At 41.9% G+C, this 23,964-nt stretch overlaps 1 protein-coding gene across 4 annotated transcripts in view; it reads right to left on the bottom strand.

Moving 5' to 3' along the window:
* The window catches only part of DIS3L2 (DIS3 like 3'-5' exoribonuclease 2), a 746,747-nt gene that overhangs the window by 276,775 nt on the left and 446,008 nt on the right, over window positions 1-23,964 (bottom strand). For all 4 annotated transcript variants that reach the window (XM_089680086.1, XM_089680087.1, XM_089680085.1 and 1 more), the window contains one exon: window positions 15,931-16,010. In XM_089680086.1, the coding sequence (XP_089536212.1) occupies window positions 15,931-16,010 (80 nt within the window). The remainder of the gene's footprint in view (window positions 1-15,930; window positions 16,011-23,964) is intronic.

Below are 23,964 nucleotides of genomic sequence, written 5' to 3'. Positions count from 1 at the left end.
CGGGACCTCTGTACGAGGTCCCGGTCATGTGATCACTGATTGGCGAATCAAAGTAGTGAGCAAGATGTCACTTGTGACATCATTGCTTACTACGTGTGAAATCTGTGAATGATCACAGAGGTCACATGGTACAAGGCTATTCACAACAGCCTTGTACCATGTGACAAGCTGTGACCAATCACAGCTCACTCAGTATTTCTCAATGACTGCAAGAATGCAGACAGAGAGAAAGAGAAATGATTGCTTTTACATCCTATATGGGTGTAAAAGCAATCAGTGTAAAAAAAAAAAAAAAATCTTCATCACCCCCCACAAGTAGTACAGTGTCACCATGGTGACACTGTACTGCTAGGGTGACAGTATGTAAAAATAAAAAATAAAAATAAAAAATAATATAAAAAAAAATATAAAAATGTAAAAAAAAATGTTTAAAAATTATAATGTTTTATTATAAACTAATTTGGATTTTTTTTTTTACTAAAAAAATAACGGAATAAATTTTGGCCAAGATTTAGGATGAAATATTATTTATTTGCAAAATTTTATAAAAAAAAAACACTTTTTTTCAAAATTTTTGGACTTTTTCATTTACATAGTAAAAAAAATAAAAATCCCAGCGGTGAATAAATACCACCAAAATAAAGCTTTATCGGTCTCAAAAAAATGGTAAAAAATTCATATGGGTACAGTATTGCATGACCGCGCAATTGTCATTCAAAGTGTGATAGCGCTGAAAGCTGAAAATTGCCCTGGACAGGAAGGGGGTAAAAGTGTCCGGACAGGAAGTGGTTAATCTTGATATACACATACTATATTGACCTAATATTTCTGTGTATGCCCAAGTCTATCCCCTGAGTTCAGTGGTCTGTTTTTTGTTCTTTGTATGACTAGGCTGTATATTTGAAATTATAATACATCATAGCCACTCTATAGCATGTGATATAGACAGACATTTGATACCTGTCATGTTTCACATGACTGTCATATGCCTTTTATATGCCTATATTTTGTTTCAGCTCCTTTGGTTTAGTTAATGCTATATAGATGGCCCTCCCCCTTTCCCAGAAATGCATAGCAGCTCTAGCCTCATGTCATGGAGCAGGAATCATTATGACCTTTTGACCTATTGAATGTTCATTGTTGTAAGATTCTCTCAGTTTATGGAATAAACTTCACAAGATCTACAAGATGTCTTGTCGATTGAGTCACTGACTGTGGTATCCAACTGAGGTTGAATTTATCGCTATCTCATCACAACTGTAAGTTACAGAGATCACACTATCAATGCTTAGATTGGAGAGACAGAATAATGCCCATTATTATTATTATACAGGATTTATATAGCACCAACAGTTTGCAAAGCGCTTACAGACTGAAGGTAGACATTACAGTTACAATACGGTACAAGAGGAAACAGAGGGCCCCGCTCGTCAGAGCTCCATTGGTAGTATGTTGGCCCACTGTCTCTTGCAATAATACTGATATCATCTTTTTTGGTTTTGCATTAGCATTATAGACTGTGGGACATAATACTTGATAATATGTAAGATTTGTGTGTCTTACCTTTTTGGTATAGGCTTTTATAGGCCCCATGTTGATTGGTGTATCGCACTTGGATTTCTATTTACCATAATATGCACTCAATTAGAAGAGCCTAGAATGTTTCATGCCCTGCCTAAATGTGGTCCACATATAACATTGATACCAGATCCCTTTTGGTAGGTTTCCTTGGGATAAACTAGGACTATTACATTAGCTTTATAATGGCCACCATTTACTGCAACCTGATTTTAGTTACAGCTTTTATTGAGTGTCTGATCTGTCTGTGGGGTCTCCCTTACCCACCAGGGGTAGGATGCAGCTCCCTGGACTCTAGCCCTGGGTGTACTGGTCCACTTTCTAACCCTGGGTAAGCCCTGTAGATCCCTTCCCAGTGGCATGGTTTTTTTGGAGATTTGTATGTAATATATATGAATTATATTGTTTTGGTTTTTCTGTAGATATTGTGATTCCCATCGTTCCTGAAGAAGCAGCTTTATGCTGCGAAACATGTAGAAATACATCAACTGTGAAAAGGCTTCCCATGCATCTTTGCTGTAAATATTTTTTGTAATAAAATGTTTTTGCTTTTGATAAAAGTTTGTGTATGGTTTGTTCATCAGCACTGAGAAAGTCCTATTCCCTCAAATACTACAGCTTTCTGGCAGTCTTCCACCTTTCACTTCGAAATCTCAGGATGGGCAGAGCTCACATAGTGTAATACCAAATAACTTTATTAAGCAACATTAAAAATATAGTCACAAAGGCTCAGGAGACCAAACACAAAAAAACCGAAAGGACAACTGTGTAGCTGTATTGCCGCCGGCCACGCAGCTCCTCTCCTCTCCCAGCTTGAGCACAAGCAGAGATCCACTACAACGCAATCCACCTAACAGGCTCAGTCAGGCTCGAACCCTTCATGTTTCGTCATAGGAGACTTTGTCAAGGGGATCCCTGTGCTGAAGCTGGGAGAGTGGTCAGCAGCTGGCAGATTTACTGGACTCTTAAAATGACTGATCTCAGCAATACAGCTACACAATTGTCCTTTTGTTATCTGAGTTTTGGTCTTCTGAGCCTTTGTGAGTATATTTTTAATGTTGCTTAAGTTGGGTTATTTGAATATCACAGTATATGAGCTTTTTTGGCTTCCATATACTCATCCTGGGATTGCCAAGTTGGGAGGAGCACTACCCTGAATATGGAGCAAGTGTAATCTCCATCTGTTTTGAGCTTGCACAAGCGGTTTTCACCTATTCCTAAGTGTGGTGAAGGGAACACTTGACTTGGACTAAACATACATCTTGTTGAAGAAGTGCTGACATGGCTTTTTTATTCTGATCTTGTCACGTTTGAAGGACATTTGTATGGTGGTGGAAATTAGACCATTGGACTACACATTTAAAAATAGGACCCTAACAACAAAACTATTGGAGCTTTATCAAGCACCATACCAACAAAACTCCATGCAAAACTGTAAAAGATGTATAGCTTTATTAAAACACTATTAAAAGGCACAATTGAAATAGAAAATTTGAGCATGAATATAGCTCAGTGTATAAAAACATGTAGCCATTACATATTGTGACTATACAAAACATCAGGCTTGTTTACAAAGTATTGCAAACGATTCCCATATACAATACAATGGGTGTATGTCAAGCTTGTATGTAATGTCTTAGAAATTTTCTCCAATGTGTTAAGCAGGACAAAAGCCTGCTTCCTCAGGGAAATTTAACACACAGTTCAGATGGGGTTTATTATGTCTTATGCACACTAATATATCCACCATCTTTGGGTGCATTTACAGAGCTGGAGGGTTACCGTATTTTCCGGCGTATAAGACGACTTTTTGACCCTTGAAAATCTTCTCAAAAGTCGGGGGTCATCTTATACGCCGGTATACGTCAGGGTGGCACTTTTTAGGGGGGCGGCGCAGTGCCGCCGCCGTCCCCCCCTTCCGACGGAAGGGACACAAAGTACAGGGGTGGGCAGAGGGCTGCTGTCTCTTACCTGGCTCCCACGACGATAAAGTCCAGGAAGCGCTGCTCCTTCAGTCACTCCGGCCACTCCCTCACTCCTGCCACTTGGCTCCGCCTCCTCACCGGTGACTGGCCGCCAGAACTGTTGCTCAGGAAAGGCACACAGGCGGCCAATCACGGGCAAGGAGGCGGAGCCGAGCGTACCCGCGAAAATCGAGTGAGGGAGAAGCCAGTAAGTGTGCAGTGCAGAGGTGCTGCTGCAACCACATATGCTGGCTGCAGCAGTACCATACTGGAACAGGAGTCAGCAAGTGTCATTGGTGTCAGTGGGAGGAATAGTGCCCCATCATTGGTGTCACTGATACTAATTATGGGGCATTATTCCTCCCACTAACACCAACGATGGGGCACTATTCCTCCCACTGACACCAACGATGGAGCACTATTCCTCTCCCCACTGACGGGGTACTATTCCTCCCACTGACACCAATGTTGGGACACTATTCCTCCCACTGACACCAATGATGGGGCGCTATTCCTCCCACTGACACCAATGATGGGGCGCTATTCCTCCCACTGACACCAATGATGGGGCGCTATTCCTCCCACTGACACCAATGATGGGGTGCTATTCCTCCCACTGACACCAATGATGGGGCACTATTCCTCCCCCTGATACCAATGATGGGGCACTATTCCTCCCACTGACACTAATGAAGGGTCACTATTCCTCACACACTGACACTAATGATGGGGCACCATCATTGGTGTCAATGGGAGGAATAGTGCCTCATCATTGGTGTCAGAGCGAGGAATCATGCCCCATCATTGGTGTCAGAGCGAGGAATCACGCCCCATCATTGGAATACCATACCATATTGAAATAAAATCTGATGTTTTTTCATTTTTATTTGGTGTGCGTTGGAAGAGGGATAGTCTTATACGGCGAGTATAGCCCAAACCCTATATTTTAACAGGAAAAGTAGGGGGTTGTCTTATACGCCGGAAAATACGGTACTTTGGAAAGTTCTGTGATTGTGACAGAATGGGCCTAATCCTAATATATGGTAGGCCTATATCTCTTTTCCTTTTTTGTAACTGCCGATTTAAGGGTCTTCTGGGATTCATATGATTAAGGCTTCTTGGCTGCCTCATGAAAAATCAGATGCCATCGTCTGAACTGTGTGTTATATCTCCCTGAGGAAGCAGGCTTTGTCCCGTGAAACGCGTTGGATAAAATTCCCAAGACATTACATACAAACTGAACATACACCTATTGTATATGGGAATGTTTTGGAATATTTTATGTTTGCAGCTCTTGTTTTAATTTCTTTTGAGCACATTTGTGTGGTTTCTCGGTCCATATATATTTGGACACAGGAGCAATTTTAGATTTTTTTCAGGTATTTACCAAAAAACTTTCAAGCTATAGTTATATAATGAACATAGGCTGAAAGTTCACAATGTCAGGTTTAATTTGAGGGTATGTACATCCAAATCGGAGGAAGGGTTTAGGAATTACAGCGCTTAAGAGTAGCCACTCCCCCATTTTCAAGGGACAAAAAGTAATTGGACAGTTTAATCAAAAGCGGTTTCATGGCCAGGTGTGGGCTACTCCATTATTTCTCCATCAATTAAGCAGGTAAAAGGTCTGGAGTTGATTCTAAATGTGGTATTTGCCTTTGGAATCTATTGCTGTGAACCTACATCATGCGTTTAAAGGAGCTGTCCATGCAAGTGAAACAGGCCATTGTAAGGCTTCAAAAACAAAACAAATCCATCAGAGAGATAGCAGTAACATTAGGAGTGGCCAAATCAACAGTTTGGTATATTTTGAAAGAAAAATGCACTAGTGAGCTCGGCAACATAAAAAGGCATAGACGTCCATGGAAGACAACAGTGGTGGATGATCGCAGGATCCTCTCTATGGTAAAGAAAAACCCATTCACAAGCTACAGACAAGTGAAGGACACTCTCCAGGAGGTGGGTGTATCATTGTCAAAGTTTACAACCAAGAGAAGACTTCACAAGAGCAAATACAGAGTGTTCACCACAATGAAGATTAATCTGTACCAGAATGACGGGAAGAAAAACAAAGAAGGCTTGCAACAGCTCATGATCCACAGCACACAACGTCATCTGTAATACATGGTTGAGGCAGTGTGATGGCATGGGCATGCATAACTTCCAGTGGCACTGGGTCATTGGTTTTATTGATGTGACAGAAAAGAGAAGCAGCAGGATGAATTCTGCAGTGTTTAGAGATATACTGTCAGCTCAGATTCAGCCAAATGAAGCAAAGTTGATTGGACGGCGTTTCACAGTACAGATGGCCAATGATCCAAAACACACAAAAAACACACTGCAAAAGCAACCTAGGAGATTTTGAAGGAAAAGAAGTGGAATATTCTGCAATGGTCGAGTCAGTCACCTGATCTCAATTCAATTGAGCATGCATTTCACTTGCTGAAGGCAAAACTAGAGGCAGAAAGACCCACAAAGAACTGAAGACAGCTGCAGTTAGAGCCTGGCAAAGCATCAGAAAGGAGAAAACCCAGACTTTGGCAATGTCCATGGGTTCCAGGCTTCAGTCAGTCATTGCCAGTAAAGGATTCTCAACAAAATATTAAAAATGAACATTTTATTTATGATTGTATTCACTTGTCTAATTACTTTTGGACAAAAAGGGGGGATGGCTACTCTTAAGAGCTGTAATTCCGAAACCCTTTCTCCAATTTGGATGTACATACCCTCAAAATAAACCTGCGAGTGTGCATTTTCAGCCCATATCCATTAGCGAAAAGTCAAAAAGATATATATTTTTTTTTTTCCAAATTGCCTTTTTTTTTGTTATAGCGCAAAAGATAAAAACCGAGGGGGGGGGGGGGGGGGGGAATCAAATACCACAAAAAGAAAGCTCTATTTGTGGGGGAAAAAAAATACGTCAAATTTCATGTATGTACAGCGTTGAATGACCGCGCAATTGTCAGTTAAAATAATGCCACGCTGTATCGCAAAAAATGGCCTGATCAAGAAGGGGGGTAAATCTTCTGGAGGGCACGTGGTTAAGATATTCCTAACACAGTATGAGCATACAACTCATCTAGAGTATGAGGATACCACATGATACTTTTTCGCACATACATTGACCCTAAAAGAAACACCTTCATAATTTCAAAGGGCATACATTAAGTATCTAATTTCCCAACTATCATATTTTGGACAGTATAAACACCCACAAAATGACTACATTTTGGAGAGTAAACACCCCAAGGAATTTTGTTTTTTTTTAAGGTTTTAAGTTTCCGGAAAATGCTGAATTTTTATTTAACCACAACAATGTCAATTTAATAAGATTTTTTGCCACACACAGCATGAGAATAATTAAAATGATACCCCAGAGTACATTCTGCTACTCCTCCTGAGTATGGGGATAACATATGAGACTTTCATTGTTCGGGCTGAATATGTACTGGACAATGTATTTTGAGTATCACACAAGTCAATAAATTGTATCAAAAACCATGTACTATAATGGTCGCCTTGGTATTAGTGGTCAGGGAATATAGCTTAGTGTAGCATCAACTATAGCAGTCCCTGTTCCTATAAGCCAAGCAAGCCTAGCCTTCAGGAACTTGGCTGCCCCCAGGGATGCCATGTTCACTGGCCTGTGGTTGCAGGAGTGCAATTTTCTGCAGGGAATGGCTGGGACTGGTGTCTTGCAGAAAGTCAGTCAATGGGAAATGCAGATGGGTCAGTTCAGGTGGAAGGCAGAGACATGGTCAGCAAACAGGCAAAAAGTTAGTCCAGGCAGCAGGCAGAAATGCGCTCAATAACAGGCCAGAGTCAGTATAAACAGCAGGCAGAGGCAACACTGTAATGGAGTGGTGGCGATTAGGGACATTGCTACACTGGCGTAGCCAGCGATCAGGAACACTGTTGCTGCCTGCACTGGTCTGGTGACACTGTCACTGTGTGGCAACAATCAGTAACACGGCTGCTGGTTTACACTGGTCTGGTCAAACTGGGACTGGAGTGGTGATCAGGAACACTGTTGATTGCATCCACTGGTTTGGCGACACAGACTGGTATGACAGGCACACTAGCACTGGTGTGGGGGCAATCAGGAGCATTGTTGCTGGATTACACTGGCCGGTGACACTGGGAGTGGTGTGGAAGCAATCAGGAACACTGTAGATGCCTTACATTGTGCCCCTGATTATGTCATTTATGAAGAAACATGTAGGGTGGAGCTGACATGTGATGCCAAACGCACCAGGAACCAGGAAGCAGTCTGTGTTATCTAGCAACTGGCTTTTTGTTTTATATACACAGTGCTTTTGTATCTTGGATTAATCAAAGTAGCTTCAGGGATTTTAATAAGGCATCCTTGAATGGTTTTATGCCATGTGGTGTCTTTGGCTGCTTCTTCTTTTCCCTCTATGTCCTTGTGAAACGGAGGCTACATTTATACTGAAGGGATGTGGCGTTCTCTTTAAAGGCATAATGGTGGTCCATTTGATTAGATCAAGCATTTTAAGACTTCTCTATCTAACCTTTAACCTTAACACCTAACCCTTTCAGTGTGGTACTCCATAGAGGAACACATATGTGGTGCTTCTCACAAAGTGAAGAGGCATATTATATGCACAAATTCTTGCACAAGTGAGATATTTCATGCAAGATTTGCACGTGCAGTGTGGACTTATATGGAAATTTGCTTTTTTTGTGTTTCTGTTATGCACTTATAATTCACAGAGTGATTTTTGTATACATTTATAGAAAAAAGCTAATTTTTTTGTATTTTCACTATGGTGACACTGTACTGCTGTGGCAAGTAATCAGACACTGGGTGCTGCACTGGCATAGTGTCAGCAGTACAATGTCACCAGAGTGACATGGCACTGCTTGGGGGGCATTGAACACTGAGTGTTTACTACAGTCCCAATCACTGTAGCAAGCACTGTGTTTCCTCTCTTAGCCAATTGCTGTGAGAGGCAACAGTTCAAAGGCTGCACCATGAAGTGTTTGTTTATAAATGTGATTGGTCACAGCAATCACATGGTACAGAGCCACTTCACCATTTCATCAGCCCTGTACCCCAGTTTATGATCTGCTGTGCCCAAAAGACACAGCGACCATGGCATGCACCTGTTTACCCGTGTGGCAACACATGAGCAGTGGGAGCAGGGGGTGGTATGGGTAAGGTCAACAAGCATTCAGGAAACTCCCGTCAAGCCATTGCACAGAGCAATTAAGCACCATAAAAATCTTTAGTTGGTTGCAAAATAGTGTGTCTAGTGATGTGGAACACCAGTGCAGGCTTACACTTGTCTGGGGACACTGGGACTGGTGTGGTGGGGATTATGAACACTATTGCTGGCTGCACTGGTCTAGATACACTGGCATAGCGGTGATCAGGAATACTGTTGATGGCTTTCACTGGCTCTGATGACACTGGGCTGGGACTGGTGTGGTTGACATTAGGACTAGTACATCTAGTGATTAGGAGCACTGCTGATGACTTCCACTGGTTTGGTGACGCTAGCACTGATGTGGGTGGTGATCAGGGACACTGTGGCTGGCTGCACTGGTCTGCTGACAATGTGACTTGGTTTGCAAGCAATCAGTGATGCTGTGGCTGGTTTAGCTGCACTGCAAAAATATTGTTGCTGATCGCTGTAGGAAATGCTTTGTTTCCTCTCACAGTCAACTGGTGTTTAAGAGGAAACAGAGTGCTTGCTGCAAAATGTGGCCTTTGTTTACATGCATGATCACTGTGATTGGTCACAGTAACAACATAGTGCAGGACAAAATTCAATGGCTCTGCACCCTTGTGTGATCTTCTGTGTCCTATGGACACAGAAATCACAGGCATGAGTACCATAAAGTGTGAGGACAGGAGAGGGTTAAAATTGCCTCTCACCCTCAGACAGCAGCCATCTGACTGTTTAAAGTTTTTACTGCCCCAAAAGCAATTTTAATATATGATCCTGCATATTGTCCTAGAATGCCAACTGTTAAAGTCCAAGATATTGCTGAGGAGATTAAAATATGCAAGGCACTGAGGGGCATAAATCCCATTTGGCAATGTTCCAAATCACACGTCAGACAATGTAGCTCTCCTGTGATGTAATAGCACTGGAATCCTTGTGTATTTAAGGCAGACATCTGGGGTGCAGAATACTAAGCAATTACATCATTGCTGAACTAACTACATGAGGCACTGGAAGCAGATGAATCGTAAAGATTAAAAGAAGAAAAAAAAAAAACAAAAACGTTGCTGACTTTGCTTTTTGCCTTGCAGTTCTAGACTGGCAGGTTATTCAGCTAACCCGGCAGTTGGCATACATTTCAAGCTTCCTCACGAAATTCCTCCAGTACAGCTGTCTGTGCCTGGTGAAGTCTCACAACTACACAAACCAAATTAGAGACCATTAAAAAAAAAAAAAAAAAAAACTCTTACCTTTCCTGTCATTAACCACTTCATGTCCGGACACTTTTACCCCCTTTCTGTCCGGACACTTATACCCCCTTCCTGTCCAGGCCAATTTTCAGCGCTGTCACACTTTGAATGACAATTGCGCGGTCATGCAACACTGTACCCATATGAATTTTTTTGCAGTTTTTTTTTTTTTTTTTAGACAGATAAGTTTATTTTGGTGGTATTTATTCACCACTGGTATTTTTATTTTTTTTGCTATATAAATGAAAAAGTCCAAAAATTTTGAAAAAAAGGGTTATAAAATTTTGCAAATAAATAATCTTTCTTCATAAATCTTGGCCAAAATTTATTCACTTATCTTTTTAGTAAAATAAAATAACCCAAATTAGTTTATAACCAAAAATTATAATTTAAAAAAACATTTTTTTACATTTTTAATTTTTTTTACTTTTTTTTTTACATACTGTCACCCTAGCAGTACAGTGTCACCATAGTGACACTGTACAACTTGTGGGGGGTGAGGATTTTTTTTTTTTTTTTACACTGATTGCTTTTACACCCATAAAGGCTGTAAAAGCAATAATTTCTCCTCCTCTCTAGCTGCATTCTTGCAGCCATTGAGAAATACTGTGTGAGCTGTGATTGGTCACAGCTTGTCACATGGTACAAGGCTGTTGTGAATAGCCTTGTACCATGTGATCTTTGTGATCACATGGTACAAGGCTGTTGTGAATAGCCTTGTACCATGTGATCTTTGTGATCATTCACAGATTTCACACGTAGTAAGCAATGATGTCAGAAGTGACATCTTGCTTACTTCTATTCATGTGATCACTGATTGGCCAATCGGTGATCACGTGATCGGGACCTCTGGACACAGCAGGCACCGGCAACCTGCTCCTACACCACCCTCGTCTGGCTGTTTATATACATGGGCCAGACGGGAAGTGGTTAACTTACCAATAAGATTGCTGCTCACAATACGCAGAAGAAAAGCAACCTAAAACTCAACAGCTTATCTTGTCTTATCCAATAAAAAAACTAATTGTATAGCTCTAAAATAGAACAGGGTGGAGTTCTGCCATAGCCCTACACATTTTACCTCCCTCTTCGCTTCTGACTGCTATTAGGGAGGCTCCCACTTAACTTGTCTACAGCATCGGTCGCTTTTATGGCCTGTTTTACAAAGGTTTCTATTTATGAGAGCAGTGTGAACTACAAGCCTTTATGAAACACTTGATCAAGAGACTTTTCATCAAACTTTGAGCAGCTTTCTTGAAGCCTTTAAAGTGTCCTTCAGCAAATATTTGTACATGTTTTACACAGAACTTAATAGGAGTGCCGATTTTCACTTTAAACAAGCTGCTAGCAGGCTTTCAACAAGCTTCAAGTAGTGCTGAAGCCTTCTAGTAGCTTGTTTAAAGTGGCAATCAACACTCCCATTAGGTTCTGTGTTCAACATCTACAAACTTGAGCTGAACAGTGCTATAAAAGCTTCAAAGATGCTGAAAGATAACAAAAATGGAAAGTGATTAAGTTGGCCTCTCAGGCACTCTTCACAACTACTTCCCATTGGCATTCAAAAAACAAAGGAAAACCAACATTTTAAAGTAAGCTTTTAACAACAAAGCTAGCCACCACTTCATGTGTCTCACAACAGCAGCATATCTTTGCAAGGTAACTGTACACAGAAATTGCATTCTAACAACTTATCTATCCCTGACGATTGTTGATGGTGCAGGCAATCGAATGGCACATTTTATCACTTATTTTGGCAATGCCCCTTGATACAAGGCTATTCAAAAAGAGTTGCTAAATTCTCACAATTTTGGGTATAGCGCGACCTTTAAACCCCACCTAATCTTCTCTGCCTCCTTTTTCCTGACAAATCCAAGAACTAAGAAAATATTAGCATGTATCTTCATGGCAGCTAGATGACAGATACCTCTCAGATGGAGAAAAGATACAATTTCATTGCAAATGGACATGATCTACAATATCATGGTTAGAAGGCTTGTCAGTTCGGACAGGAACTGAGATTCTTAAAGGATGGATAAATTCTTACAAATTTGGGCCTAATTAGTCTATGGTTCCCCTATTCCCCATCAGATGTTAGTTCACAGTACAACCTAATACAACTCATACCACATGATACTAGATTTGACTGTTTTTAGGTTTTACTGAACTGCTATCCATTTCAGAGAACGTATTAATGCTTATCATTTTAACAACTTTAGGAAATTCCACAAAACGTTTTTAGTCAACTTTTTCATCTCTTCTGACAGGAATCTGACTTTTGACTGGCCTGCACAGGGTACGGACCTAAAACCGATAGATCACTTTTGGAATTAAATAGATTGGAGACTGTGAGCCAGGCCCTCTCATCAGTGCCTGACCTCGCAAATTCGCTTCTTGAAGAATGGTCAAAAATTCCCATAGGTACATTCCTAAACCCTGTGGACATCCTTCCCAGAAAAGTTGAAGCTGTTATAGCTGCAAAGAGTGGGCCAACTCAATATTGAACCCTACAGATTATGACTGGGAAGACCTTAAAATGCATGTGCGTGTAAAGGCAGGTGGCCCAATACATTTGGCAATATAGAGTATGTGCTGCTTTACTGCATCCTTTAGGCTGCTTCCACACTGGTTCACCTCAAAAACGCTTGAAAAATGACTAGCGGTTTTGGAGCGTTTTTCAAGCGGAACATCCTGGACTTGTGACTTACTTTTGTAGCTCAAATTTGGCAGATTTGCACGTTTGAATTCACTAAAAAACGCTACTAAAATACTGCATGAGTTACTTTATCAAGTCCAGAGGTATTTTAGTAGCGAAAACCATGAGTTAATGTTTCAGCTGTCAGCAGGGTTCCCCACTGACAGCTGAAAAAAAAAAAAAAAAAAAGAAAGAATTGCTGGCAATTAAAACTAATTTAAAAAAACGGCATGGGGACCCCCCTTCCATCCATACCAAGCCCTTCGGGTCTGGTATGGATTTTGAGGGGGACCACCACATATATAAAAAAAAAAAAAAAAAAAAAATTGGTGTGGGGTCCTCCCCAAACTCCATTCCAAACTCTTATCCAAGCATGCAGCCTGGCAGGTCAGGAAAGGGGGGAGTCGAGCAAGCGCCCCCCCCTGAACCATAGCAGGCCACGTGCCTTTAACATGGGGGGGTGCCTTGGGGCTCCCCCCCCAAGCACATTGTTGATGGGGACAAGGGCCTCTTCCCCACAACCCTGGGCTGTGGGGGTCTGCGAACGGGGGGCTTATCGCTCCCCTAATTTGAATGAGTACATGGTAATGCTACCTTACATATTTAAGAACTGTCAAGCCAGAGAAGCAGTCAGACAGCTGGAAGTTGAATCTTTTTTTTGGGGGGGGGGGCAGGCATAGTGACTGACGTTGGATCTACTTCGGGGGACATTTTTATTTTCCTTCTTTTAAGAAAGGATTTGTCAAGGCCTGTTTCCTATATCACACTACAGTTTTTTTTTGTGAATGGTTAGCGGTACCATGTATCCCATATTCATTCACATGGGGGGAGGGCTGGGATCTGGGGGCCCTTTTGCTAAAGGGGCCTTCCAGATTCCGATAATCCCCCTGCCCGCAGACCCCCACAACCACAGCCCAGGGTTGTGAGGGAGAGACTCTTGTCCCCATCAACATGGTGACAAGGTGCTTTGGGGTGGAGCCCCATGGATACCCCCATGTTGAGGGCATGTGGTCTGGTTCAGGAGGGAGGGGGGCGCTCGCTCACCCCCCCCTCCTTACCTGCCAGGCTGCATGCTCGGATAAGAGTCTGGTATGGATTTTGGGGGGACCCCACGCCATTTTTTTGGCATTGGTGTTCCCCTCAAAATCCATACCATACCTGAAGGGCTTGGTATGGATGGAGGGGGGGACCCCATGCCGTTTTTTATTTTTTAATTTCTGACAATTCCTTTTTTTATTCAGCTGTCAGTGGGGAACCCCGCTGACATTTGAAACAGCCAGACCTTCCCACATGTGCACTGCATTTTCTGAGCGATTTTAAGCGTTTTTGAGGCGGTTACCATTCATTTCAATGGGAATAGGCATTTGAGGCTTTTTTTTTTTTTTTTTAACTCCTCAAACATGCCTCAAAGATGCTATAAGCAGGAGTTTTTAGACCGCACCGTAAGCACAACGCCTCAGTGTGAAAACATACATAGATATACATTCACATACACAGGGAAGCAGTTTTCTTGAGCTTTTCAGGTAGGTTTTTTTTTTTTTTACGCAAAAACGCTTCAAAAACTCCTCTGCGTGAAAGCAGCTTTAATGTATGAGCATTGGAATTTTGTACCCTGTTTTCTGTGTTTTGTTGAAAACAAATCCAGTGCTGTGAAAAAGTATTTGCCCCCTGATTTGCTTTCATCTTTTTGCATATTTGTAACATGTAAATGAATCGGATCAAAAAAAAATTTAATGCTACACATAGGTAACCCGAGTAAGTACAAAATGCAGTCTTCAGATAATTATTTCATTTATTAAGGGAAAAAAGTGGTCCAAACCTGCTGGGCCCTATGTGAAAAAGGAATTGCTCTGCCCACCTACCCTCTTCCCCTTGCTAAATGAACTGTGATTAACCACATTTTTGGAAAGCAGAGTTTTATTTCACCTGCCACACCCAGGCCCGATTACTGCCATACCTGTTGAATCAAGTAATTACTTAAATAGAAGCTGTCTAACAAAGTGAAGCATGCGAAAAGATGGGTTACAAAACCATTTCTAAGGCTTTGGGACTAATGGAGAAAATTTGGAACAGTGGTGAACCTTCCCCAGGAGTGGCTGGCCTACCAAAATTACTTCAAGAGCACAACGACAACTCATCTATGAGGTCATAAAAGAACCCAGATCATCATCTAAAGAACTGCTGGCCTCACTTGCCTCAGTTAAGGTTATTGTTCATGATTCAAGAAGAGAGACTGGGCAAAAATGGCAACCATGGGAGAGTTCCAAGGCGAAAGCCACTGCTAACCAAAAAGAACACAATGGCTCATCTCACATTTGTGAAAAACATTTTGATTATCCCCAAGACTTGTGGGCAAATATTCTGTGGATTGATGAGACAAAAGTTGAACTTTTTGGAAGGAATGCATCCCATTACATCTGGTGCAAAATACAGCATTTCATAAAAAGATAACACCAACAGTCAAACATGGTAGTAGTAGCGTGACGGTCTGAGGCTGCTTTGCCGTATTTGATGGAACCATGAATTCTGCTCTTTACCAGAAAATCCAGGAGGAGAATCTACAGCCATCAGTATGTAACCTCAAGCTCAAGTGCATTTGGGTAATGAAGCAGGAAAATGATCGAAAACACACCTGCAAGTCCACCGCTGAACAGTAATAAAACCCCCCAAAAAAAACGAAATGAAAGTTTTGGAGCGGCCTAGACAAAGTCCGGACTTAAAATCAATTCAGATGCTCTGGCATGACCTTAAAAAGGCTGTTCATGCTCAAAAACCCTCCATTGTGGATGAATTAAAACAATTCTGCAAGGAAGAGAGGGCCAAAATTCTTCCACAGTATTATGAAAGACTCATCGCCAATTATCGGAAATATTTAATTGCAGTTGTGGCCGCCAAGCACGGCACTACCAGTTAGGTACCGTAAAAAATACACACAAATATTTACTATTAGACAACATGATGGCTTTTATTACAAACTTCTCCTTTGGAACATACTTGCTCGGAGTAGTTTGGCTTTTATGCTGTTCGAATGGCTGTATTTTTCCTACTTCAGTCATTGCATGTACATTGTGAATATTAAACCTAAAGATAGCCAAATTAGGATTTTCAGAAATAACTAAGACCTGCATATTCCTCTTGCAGTGCAGTTCTCCTCAGACCATTCGTTGTCATGTATGGATTTGAAGCCACAGGATACACTACACACCAAACAGAAATCCCAAAAAAAACAAAATATATGCAATATAAAGTCATACCATCTGGTAGTAGTTTGCAGGATAATGCATCATCCAAGTCTCTGGCTGTGGCTGGATCAATGGTGAATATGCATTCCTTTCTAAAAGGAGAATAAGAAAAAATGTATAACATTTAATCAATACATATACTAAAGGCAGCAATAATTTTCTATCAGTCCATAACCCTTAACAAATTGGCACTAATACTCTAAAGCAGCCCTCAAAATTTCCACTCGCATTTGGCTAGTGGAATAACGTGAGGGCTAGTAGGGCCGGGAGTAGGACCGGTACTAGGGATGGGTGGGTTACAAGCACCGATTTCCCTGTATGGTTTTCAAGAAGTAGTTGAAAGCCGCGGGAAGGAAAGGAGGAGAATCAGCTTCCAGCTGCTTCATTGAAAACCATACAGGCAGATCGGTGCTTGTAACTGTCCCCACTGCTGCAGCAATCATCCCTGACTGTCCATCGAATATCCCTTTCTATCTGAGTCCCAGTGTGTACTCCTCAGTGCCCAGCCCCTCCCCCCATCAGCTACACCAATAGGTGAGGAGAGAGGCTGGATTTGCTCCGTCTCCCCCACCCACACTCCAGTCCGTGCAGATTTTCAAAAGAAAATGTGTGGGTAGAACACTTTATACAGAGTAGTTGGAAGCTCTGTGATGCTTCTACTGAGCCAGTAAACATCCATGTGAGTCTGCCCTTCCTTCCACCCCTTCTTTTCCTTCCTACCCTCCTTCCCTCTCTTTACTTCCTTCCAACCATTCTTCATTTTCCTTTCTGCCTTCCTTTCTCCCTCCCTCCACTATGCATCACACCGCTGACCTCTGCACTGTGCGTCATTTTGTTTCCCTATTTATGTAAAACAGTTATTTTAATTTTATGGTTTACATTGCTTTACGCTAATATTTTTTAAATATGTTAATATTTTTGTACATTTTGGATATTTTTTAAAACATTTAACAGTGCCATGTCTTGAGATATTTTACAAAGTCGTGTTTAGGGGTTGAATTAGGGGTGAGGCAGGGTAGGGGTTGGGTGGGGCAACTGGTGGTGAGCAAATCGTAAGGCCTGGCTTGTAACCCAGGACTTGAAATTTTGAGCCCTGTTCTAAAGCCCTCTTTACGAAATGGCAAAAAGTACCATTTGTCCACAATTCACCACACAACCCATACACCACCAAAAACGGTCAGCATGTATTATGAAATACCTGAAAGTGTCAAAGCATTAAAATTTCAGGAGCTCTATTATGCAAACAACCACCACCTCAGTTACTGAAAGCACACTTGGCATTGCATCTTTCCAGACACACTCAGAATCTGTGATAGTCCATCATAGAGATGTGCCAGGAAAGAAAACTAAACCTACTGTATATAGTAGATACATTAACCTAGATTTCTTCTGACAAGCAACTCAAATATATTTGGCGTACACAAGAGGTTGTTTTTGGAAGGTTAATCATTAGTTTGGACTAATAATTAGGAATAAAAATGTTATACAAGCCTGTGAAGGAGCATGAAAAACGGTTTCAACTACACAGTTACAAGAAACATTTCTTACATAAAGTGTGTTACGTTCAAGAATAGAAAATTGTGAATACATAAAAAGAAATAAATGCACAAACAAAATCTAAAAGAATGATTAAGGCTCATTTCCCTAGAACCCCACTCATTTGGTGGAGTGTGTTCTTTAAATTATTATTATACAGTATTTATATAGCGCCAAAAAGTTTGCTCAGCGCTGCACAGAGTAGATAGAAAATTAAAGAATATGTAAATCCAATATTTCATATTTCTGATGTGCCTGCTGTAACTAATTCCAATTTGTCCACAATTCACCACAGGACAATTCCATTTGTCCACAGTTCACTACACGACAATTGTGTGTCACAATTCACCACATGACCAATACACCATCAAACCTGTCAACGTGTATTATGAAATACCAAGAAAAGACTATCATCAAAGCACTAATATTTTAGGAGCTCTAATATGCAAACAACCACCACCTCACTACTTGTATGAAAAATAATTCTGTTTTCTTTGCATTGCTTCCTTTGTGTTAAATCCCTGGTGTCTCTGCCAGACCCTCTGCTTTTCCTATCAAAAACTGCGCACACTAGGTGTGACAGCACAACACTGTCAAATCTCTAGCTATGCTGGGAACTCCAATTGCTCTCTTCCAATGACCAAACTTACTGACAACCCCCCGCACAGGCAGTCAGTGAGAAGACCAATGTACTGCTGTTTTTCCACCACCCTCACCGCTCTATGCAGCTGAGAACAGAGAGAATGTGATCACTTAAAGAAAAAAAAAGGGGGGGGGGGGACTTTGAGTATTTATAGTGTTTTTTTTTATATCAATACACAAATAGTTTACCTTATTTCTATTTTAAACTGTATTGGTTATCTTACAGGATGAGACTTTACATAAACTTTTGAAGAAAAAATAAATAAATAAAAATAAAAAAAGGGAAAGACAATGTACGACCATGAAAATAATCAGCTATAAATGCACACTGGACATCAAAAACTTCACAAACTAGTCATAAAATATCACTACATGGTTAGGAGGTCTGCTGCTTCCACAAAATAAATATAGGTTTTCACCACCTACAATATTTATAGATTATTTTACATCAAAAGCCCACCAGATATTGGGACACCATTCAATGAAAACCCTGCCTTAAGATTCCACTATCTAGAACTGAAACATTTTTAGTTGGAAATATTCTGACTAGAACCACTTATTCCCAAATCTAAGTATTGTATCATTTAGCATGATAAATAGTGTATAAAGGGTACTATTTCATTATCTGCTTTGCTACAGGTATGTAGACATTTAGCCCTGGTTCACACCGATGCGACTTGCCATGTGATTTGACAATGTCAAATCGCATGACAAGTTGCACCCAAGAATCTGCAAGGAAACAATTTTAAATTGGAGCAACTGACTTTTTACTGGCATGTGGATCCCGATATCCGGGACCTGGTGGGATCGCGATGCAATCACATTGTTATCAAAACTGTTATGAATCAATCCGATTCAAAACAGCTTTGCTTATGGTCCTGGTGAGCTGTGATTGGCCCACAGCTCTCACATGGTACATGGGGCCTATCACAGCACCCTGTACCATGTGACTAATCGGAGCCAATTACAGATCACTGTATTTTGAACTGTCATTATTATTATACTACAAGATTTATAACAGTTTGCTCTGCGCTTTACAATATAAAGTGAGACAATACAGCAACAATACAGTTCAATACAAGAGGGTTAGGAGGGCCCTGCTCTTTGGATTTTACAACCTAACAGGAAGGGGCTGGTGGTACAAAAGGTAATAACTGTGGGAGATAAACTAGTAAGAGCAATAGAAGATTCCGTTATTAGCTGAAGGCAGAATAGGCTTCCCTGAATAGATAGATTTTAAGAGATCGCCTAAAAGTGGGCAGAGTAGGCGATAGTCTGATAGATTGGGGTAGAGAGTTCCAGAGGATGGGGAGGCTCTGGAGAAGTCCTGGAGATGAGCATGGGAGGAGGAGAAAAGGGAGCAAGAGAGCAGGAGGTCGTGTAAGGACCGGAGAGGATGGTTTGGGTGATATTTGGAGACAAGATTGGTGATGTAATTGGGGGAAGAGTTATAAATGGTTTTTTAGGTTATTGTTAATGTTTTGAATTTTATTTGTTGGGCAATGGGAAGCCAGTGGAGGGACTGGCAGAGAGGGATCGTACATAAGGAAAAGTTAGTAAGGTGGATGAGTCTGGCAGCAGCATTCATGATAGAATGCAGAGGGGATAGCCTGCAATGAGGTAGGCCAATGAGAAGGGAGTTACAATAGTCAAGGCAAGAGATAACCAGAGAGTGAATAAGTCGCTTAGTAGTTTCATCTTTAGCAAGTAACTACAGGCAAGTTAGTTTAACTTCTGTAATGAGATAGATACTTGAGAGCTTGATAAAAGACCACATAGATATGTTTTTACTAGAAAACTATATTTTAAGCTATAGACACCATGGAATCATTAAAGACCAATGCCACACAAATCTGCTTTCTTTTTATAAGCTGGTGGGTATTGCACTGTTCTTCTGAAGGAACTGGTGCAATCACGTCTTGTGTCTGAAGTTGGTGCAAGGCAGTCTATAAATCTACCTTGTGGGATTAGAGAGAGAAATTCCATTTTGTACGCCTTTGATGTCTTGGATTCAGACTGGTGCAAACACAACAGATGTCCCCCCATTCCACAGAGCGGGCACACCCCATCCCAAGGCCGCCTGGGCAGCCATGGTGGACTTACGGGTCCAAAGCTTGTAACAAAAGTTAATACTAAGCCTTGGTTTTGAGGTTGAAATCTGAGGAGAGCACAAAAACCTCTCTCACTGAGTAGAACACACAGCCATAGTATACTATAACTTCTTATAGAGTAGGTGTTCCTTTCCTTCAGTGACTTTGTTGAATTATCCAAAGGATTCATCAAAAAGGACACTCTTACAAGCTCTTACAAACAGGTTCATCCAAGCCTTTGATCATAAAAACCTGTGCATGGATGTAAAGAGATCAGAGACATTCTAGAGACTTGTGGAATTACATTTACTATGGAGTCAACACAAAACAATGAAGCCGAGGACATCATAGGTTCTAAGAGCAGGATCATCAGACAAGTTCAAGACTCTGTTTATTTGTCTTCTCTAGTTAGCAATAGTCTAGAAGAGCAAAGAAAGCTCCCAAATGCCTATCAACAGAGACCTTGAAAGAGGGAACATCCTCAGTAGGAACTGTCAGGGCTGCCAATAAGGCAGTACAGCCAGCCGACAGTTCCCTTCCGTCCAGCTCCCCCCCCCCCGCCCCACTGCATCACTGCCAGCTTCTCCCCCATTTCTCCCTCCAGCTGCACTGCAGGGTGATTCAGTATCTGTGCCCTCATACACCTGCTGTCCCCGTGTGCCCCCCCTCACAGGACTGCCAGCTTCCCTCTTCTTCTACTGCCAGCTGCTGCGGGCACATAGGGGAATGTTTCAGAATGGAGGGGGGGGGGGTTCGGTAAATATATGTAAAAAAAATAAAAATATGTCCTATTTACTTGCCCTTCCTTTCCTGATTGAACACAGAGAGCGATCAGTACTAATCATACCTGTGTCCATAACTGAAGCATAGTAAACTGTGTTTACTATGCTTCAAATTGTGAATGAACAGGAAGCCACTCGGCACAGAGCACTTTCAATTCACTGTCCAGGCTGCAGAGAAAGGGGCTGAGGAATTTATCTAAATTTAAAAAAAAATTAAGGACTCCTTCACATTTGCTTTGCTCTCTGTACAGCAGTCAGTATTTGGATCACTCTTCAGAGAGCATCTGACAGGTGGGGAGAAGGTATATTGCCTCCTCACTGCCTTCTAACCCCTCACTAGCACACCAACTGTGTGTTTTGAACATGGTTGAGGGGCATTTGCAGAGCAGCACTTTGCACTTTATTGGTCTTGTGCAGCAGCGGGTGGGGGGAGGGGGTATAATTTCTTCCATGGCTGTGAAGCATAGCATTGTGCGTACGGCATGTGTACACCCCCATCCACTGCCTTCGTTGCTAAAGGGTGGAATGGATGTGGGTGGCAAAAGCACAGTTCAACTACGAGTCTTTATTGTTCACCAACCTCACATGTAATGAGCCCTAAGGACTCATTCACAAAGTTACTCTGGTTGTGTGAATAAATGGACTGTTGATGTGGCTGGAGCCGCCTGTTACTCTAAAGGGATGCAGCAGCTGTACAAAATCAGATAGGTGTGCAAGTGTTGGGTGAGTGGCTTTGAATGCATACTGTGTTCAGGGCAGTACACCTACATCCACACACCTGTCAAATTAGGACCTGCGGCTATGTTCGTGCAGCTGCTGCATACCATAGCATAACAGAGGCTGACCGCACACAGGTCCAGGCGGCTCTAGCCACATAAACCACTCATTCACACTTTACAGGGTACAGCACGAATGTGAATGCGCCCCAAGACCTCATTCATTAACAGCTTTATTAACTCAATACAGTCATCTTTTAAATTTAACAGGAATTGTTTTGCATGTCCACTAATATATAATTTTAGTGCATTTTTAGCGAAAATCTAAATTTTATATTTTTGGGGGCCCCTGTCAAGCAGGATGTACAGGGCCCCATGATTTCTAACAGCAGCCCCAGGAACTGTAAGATGTTCACTTAGAACTAAAATGACAGGATCCACTATTGAAAAAAAAATTCTTCTTAAATTCCTTTACCATAGGATAGATTTCAGCAATTATTTGGAAGACTGAATACCCTTTCAGTACTGGGCCAATTCCCAAAGTGCATAATCAATCTGTGCATGTATGGAAAAAGTCTCTAAACTTAGCCAGCTTCTTAGTGCCAAAGGGAGCTTGTTTAGGCTGTGGAGAGTCGGGTGCTGCTAGGCAAAGAATAGTTTGCACCATGTCAGTGTTTTTCACAGAAAGCATTTGTCAGAGCGGTAGCTTGTACCTCAAATTACTAGCCTGACGAAAGGGCCCTGCATAGCCACAAAATGTTGCCTTGTGTTTACCATGTGACCACAAAATAAAGTTTTGGACTCATTTTGAGGAATCCTTGGTGTGCTGGTGACACTTCTTCACTTTCATAAATTAAAGGGGGACAAGAAAAAATCCCCTGCGTTCTTTGATACAAAACCAGGGTTCTCAATGTTTTTCTCCATAATATCCTCAAGAAATGGAGGCACCCCTCTGATCCCTATACAGGAACCAAAGGTTCATGTTGAGTGTTCCAATAAATGCAGAATTAGCAGAAATGTGCCTTTGCCAGACAGGTGGCATGGGGCGGCCCCAATAGGAAATTAGTGTCAGATAAAAGGAGCAGTGTTGTAATAGGACACTGAGCTGGGACAAGAGAAAAGCTATGAGCCGGGACAAGGGAAAAAGCTATGAGCCGGGACAAGGGAAAAAGCTATGAGCCGGGACAAGGGAAAAAGCTATGAGCCGGGACAAGGGAAAAAGCTATGAGCCGGGACAAGGGAAAAAGCTATGAGCCGGGACAAGGGAAAAAGCTATGAGCCGGGACAAGGGAAAAAGCTATGAGCCGGGACAAGGGAAAAAGCTATGAGCCGGGACAAGGGAAAAAGCTATGAGCCGGGACAAGGGAAAAAGCTATGAGCCGGGACAAGGGAAAAAGCTATGAGCCGGGACAAGGGAAAAAGCTATGAGCCGGGACAAGGGAAAAAGCTATGAGCCGGGACAAGGGAAAAAGCTATGAGCCGGGACAAGGGAAAAAGCTATGAGCCGGGACAAGGGAAAAAGCTATGAGCCGGGACAAGGGAAAAAGCTATGAGCCGGGACAAGGGAAAAAGCTATGAGCCGGGACAAGGGAAAAAGCTATGAGCCGGGACAAGGGAAAAAGCTATGAGCCGGGACAAGGGAAAAAGCTATGAGCCGGGACAAGGGAAAAAGCTATGAGCCGGGACAAGGGAAAAAGCTATGAGCCGGGACAAGGGAAAAAGCTATGAGCCAGGAGTGGTTCTGTGCTTCCTGTAGGCTGTATGCAGAATACATGCTTTTGGCCCTTTTACCCCAGCTCACATGCACCTGTGATTTCCTATCGCTGAGTGAGGGGATCCTCAGTGGGGTACCTCTAGTTATGTGGTGTGGAATAGAGGGGCTTTGTTTGCTCAGAAAACAGGAGTCACTACAACCCAGGTGCTGAGTATGCACCTGTGGTTGTGTCTCTGTAGAAAATAGCAGCAGAAGTGCAGCAACATCCCAAGTGCATTTTCAGCAGAAAAAAGGCAAGTGATAGTGCATTTATCCTCTGCCAGAAGAAAAACAAGGGATAATGCAACTCCTCCCAAATCCTTTTCTCTTTAAAACCACATAATGTGCTATGCACATTAGATAGCATTATGAAAGTGTCATCATACTTTGAAACCCTATCCTAACTTCTTCATGAAGCTTGACCTACAAGAGGTCCAGGCTTCACCCATCAAGGTGATTTTAGGATTTGGGAACTACAAAAATGTACACCTTGCACTTCTCTACACACGTGGAACTACGTACCAAGG

The sequence above is a fragment of the Staurois parvus genome, unplaced genomic scaffold, assembly GCF_062004578.1.
Source record: "Staurois parvus isolate SC_StPar_1 unplaced genomic scaffold, SC_StPar_1.0 ptg000235l, whole genome shotgun sequence".
Classification (NCBI taxonomy): Eukaryota; Metazoa; Chordata; class Amphibia; order Anura; family Ranidae; genus Staurois; species Staurois parvus.
The sequence above is the reverse complement of the archived record's forward strand: the minus strand, read 5'-3'. Positions and strand labels throughout refer to the sequence as shown.